Source organism: Adiantum capillus-veneris, chromosome 27 (assembly GCF_014529385.1).
Source record: "Adiantum capillus-veneris isolate H3 chromosome 27, ASM1452938v2, whole genome shotgun sequence".
Classification (NCBI taxonomy): Eukaryota; Viridiplantae; Streptophyta; class Polypodiopsida; order Polypodiales; family Pteridaceae; genus Adiantum; species Adiantum capillus-veneris.
Window position 1 is genome coordinate 77,841,410 of NC_140957.1, and position 3,161 is coordinate 77,844,570.

The 3,161-nt window shown below is 46.2% G+C and overlaps 1 protein-coding gene across 1 annotated transcript; it reads left to right on the forward strand.

The window, feature by feature from the left end:
* Positions 1 to 776: 776 nt before the first annotated feature.
* Positions 777 to 2,886, forward strand: LOC147422238 (putative aldo-keto reductase 2). The gene is made up of 5 exons (XM_086503168.1): positions 777 to 1,069; positions 1,265 to 1,468; positions 1,635 to 1,807; positions 1,936 to 2,038; positions 2,164 to 2,886. Exons 1-5 carry the CDS (start codon positions 848 to 850, stop codon positions 2,509 to 2,511), a joined length of 1,050 nt encoding a protein of 349 aa, XP_086359294.1. The 5' UTR covers positions 777 to 847; the 3' UTR covers positions 2,512 to 2,886.
* The last annotated feature ends 275 nt before the right edge of the window (positions 2,887 to 3,161 follow it).

Sequence of the window (3,161 nt, forward strand, 5' to 3'; positions counted from 1 at the left end):
TGGATTTTGTGCGTGCTCTCACAAGCTCCATGTGCTCGCTCGTCGGCAACTCTACGCTGCTCGCATCTCTATCGCTCGTCGGCAACTCTACGCTGCTCGCATCTCTATCGCTCGAGCGGCCTTAATGTTGCTCGCTCCTGGATGTACTCACGCCCGTCAGTATCGTAGAGGATTCTGGCTTATTTTATTTTTCATAATGGGTGCCACATACTGGTTCATCTCCCAATTTATCAATTGGAATCTCACTATATTCCATCTCAAGCTCTGTGGGTAGCCAAGTTCAAGGGCCAAAAGAAACACTTGTCAGCGAGAATTGAACCCGACACACCGCAATCAGGAAGCATCCTTTGTGTTGAACCATCCCACCAGCACCAGGTGCTTGTGACATTGCTTGCCCCTTTGTTATAAAACAAGCAAGCCCCCAGTCCTCTGCCCGCCCCCGTGTCCTCCCTAGCCCAGTCGTCGTTGTCCAGCACACATAGCTCTTCCAATCTCGCATCACATTCTCCTACTCTGTCTGCTTGCTACAAGCCACGTTCTTCGCTGTCCTGCCTGCGAGTCGCAACCTCCTTCCCTGCTAAAGTGAAGAAAATGAAAGCATCTCCCAAGATTCCAATCTTTAACGAGCTATTTGAAATCGTGGCAACATATGATATACGTAACGGAGTCCTGCTTGAATTTTTTGGAGAGGAGCTCATGTGATGTCACGGCCCACGACACGACTCTACCCCTTGCCCCCGTCCTTTATAAAGCCTGTCGAAGCGTGCCTGTGCTGTAAAAGCTCTCCTCTCATCACTACACACGGCCAGCCTGCTATCTAAGAATTTCTTCACCTGCTGCATTTTACATGGCTCCACCTGCTGTTAAGTCGGTTCCTTTGGGGTCGCAGGGCCTCCACGTTTCCGCTCAGGGCCTGGGATGTATGGGCATGTCGTCCTTCTTTTATGGTCTCCCCAAGCCTGACGCCGACATGATCGCGCTCATTCACCACGCCGTCCACTCCGGCATCACCTTCCTCGACACCTCTGATGTCTATGGCCCCTTCACCAACGAGCTCCTCCTGGGCAAGGTATTCATTCTGTATTGTTTTCTCATGATTTAAGGTGGCATGTTGTATTCTGATTGAGCCAGTGTTTGTATGCATTTGTTGATGCGCGCTCACTAGCTTGTCAATAGTTACCCACTTCCAATGTAGTTGAAACCTACAAACATTTGTCTGTGTGCGCATGTAATCGATCATTTGGTTCTTAATGTATGTATACAGGCTCTCAAGGGCATAAGACATAAAGTCCAGCTTGCCACAAAGTTTGGCGCCACGATTGATACAGATACTGGCACATTTGGCATCAATGGAGATCCTGCATACGTGCGTGCAGCTTGCGAAGCTAGCCTTAGGAGGCTTAATGTGGATTACATTGACTTGTACTACCAACATCGTATTGACACCAACGTTCCGATTGAAGTTACGGTGAGGTTACCTCCATAGAAGCTAAGCTGCCATGTTTTAATCATGGAACATATAACTTCAAACAGATGCGAACATTGAAATCACACCAGCATGTAAAATGCAGCAATACACGTATTTTTCAGGCACTTGTTGTTCGGCATGAGTTTTTATGTGCTCTGCTCCACAGGTGGGGGAAATGAAGAAGCTAGTGGAGGAAGGAAAGGTGAAGTATCTGGGGCTATCCGAGGCTTCAGCATCAACCATACGGCGGGCTCATGCAATTCACCCCATTAGTGCCGTCCAACTGGAGTGGTCTTTGTGGTCGCGTGATGTGGAGAAAGACATCATACCCACCTGCAGGTGATCCTTGTTTCTTTTCATCTACTCTTCACGCTTGTATGTGTGTGATGCATGCTGTGTTGACCGTGGTTGACAGAAAGAATAAAACTGTCACTTCACACTGGCTCCTTTTCTCACATTAATTGCAGGGAACTCGGGATTGGAATAGTTGTGTATAGCCCGCTTGGTCGAGGGTTCTTTTCAGCTGGTGCAAAAATCCTAGAAAACGCAACAGAAACAGATTTCCGCAAGGTATGTTGTGCTGTTCGATAAGCTTGCAGAATCATTTATATGCTGAATAGTCTGTGTGCAATCTATACGTTAAAACTCACTTCCTTTTATTCATTGGCCTGTTTGCATGGTACTTGAAAGTGTAGATTGCGCAGCCAAGGATGCAGGGAGTAAATCTTGAAAAAAATCAGATCTTGTTTGAAGCATTACAAGAGTTGGCTGCAAGAAAAGGGTGCACGCCAGGACAGGTCGCACTTGCTTGGGTTCAGCACCAAGGGGATGACGTCGTACCCATTCCCGGCACAACTCGCGTCAAGAATTTCGAGGAAAATGTGGGTGCCCTTGATGTGAAGTTGAGCAAAGCAGAGGTGGAGGAGATTGTGGCTTTGTTTCACGAGGGCGCTATTGCCGGAGAGCGTTATGAGGATGCACATCTGTTGATGTCTCACCAGAATTCCGATACTCCTCCCTTGTCTGCATGGACAGCTCCTTGATTTTGCGTTTTCATCTCTCTTGCTGCAAGTTGATGCGACTATGGAAGCATCCAAGTTCCAGTTACTAGAAGCTTGTGAAGGCAAGCTACCGGACATGCCATCACAACAATTCCTCACTACTCTGCCTCTCTACCCATCCAAACGACTATGCACTCCCAATGATGATAAGGAATCACCTCATAGACTTCTTGTCCGTATTATCACCATCCAAATTAGCATCTATGTATCCCTATAGCTCCAATACTACATATACATTGCATAAAACATGCACATAATGAAGTTTACCTCTAATTTTGGGATCAAGAGGTAACCTACCAAGACCAGAAATCAAAACTGCATAAACCTTCAAATACAAACTAGAGTTTTCTACATGAAGGCTTTCCAACATTGCAGATTAAAGAGTACAGTTTTGTTTTTTCTTCATACTGCAACTCAACAGCATCATTCCAATTGTGGTATGCTGATCGTAACAATCATGGAAGTTTCCATATCTCTACAATTGTACCGTATGACCATACAACACAACCTACCATACAGTATGACATGGCATAGCTACCCGGAATGGGAAATCTGAATGGCAACATGCATGAAATGTTATTCCCTTTTATGGATACTCATGTCTGAAACACGAAACACGGATTCGGAATGGG

Excerpts from the sequence above, each read along its gene's own strand:
- LOC147422238 (XM_086503168.1), top strand. The coding sequence starts at position 848 with ATGGCTCCACCTGCTGTTAAGTCGGTTCCTTTGGGGTCGCAGGGCCTC. Across the intron at positions 1,469-1,634 it reads ACGTTCCGATTGAAGTTACG|GTGGGGGAAATGAAGAAGCT; the intron begins GTGAGGTTACCT and ends TCTGCTCCACAG. Across the intron at positions 2,039-2,163 it reads CAGAAACAGATTTCCGCAAG|ATTGCGCAGCCAAGGATGCA; the intron begins GTATGTTGTGCT and ends TTGAAAGTGTAG.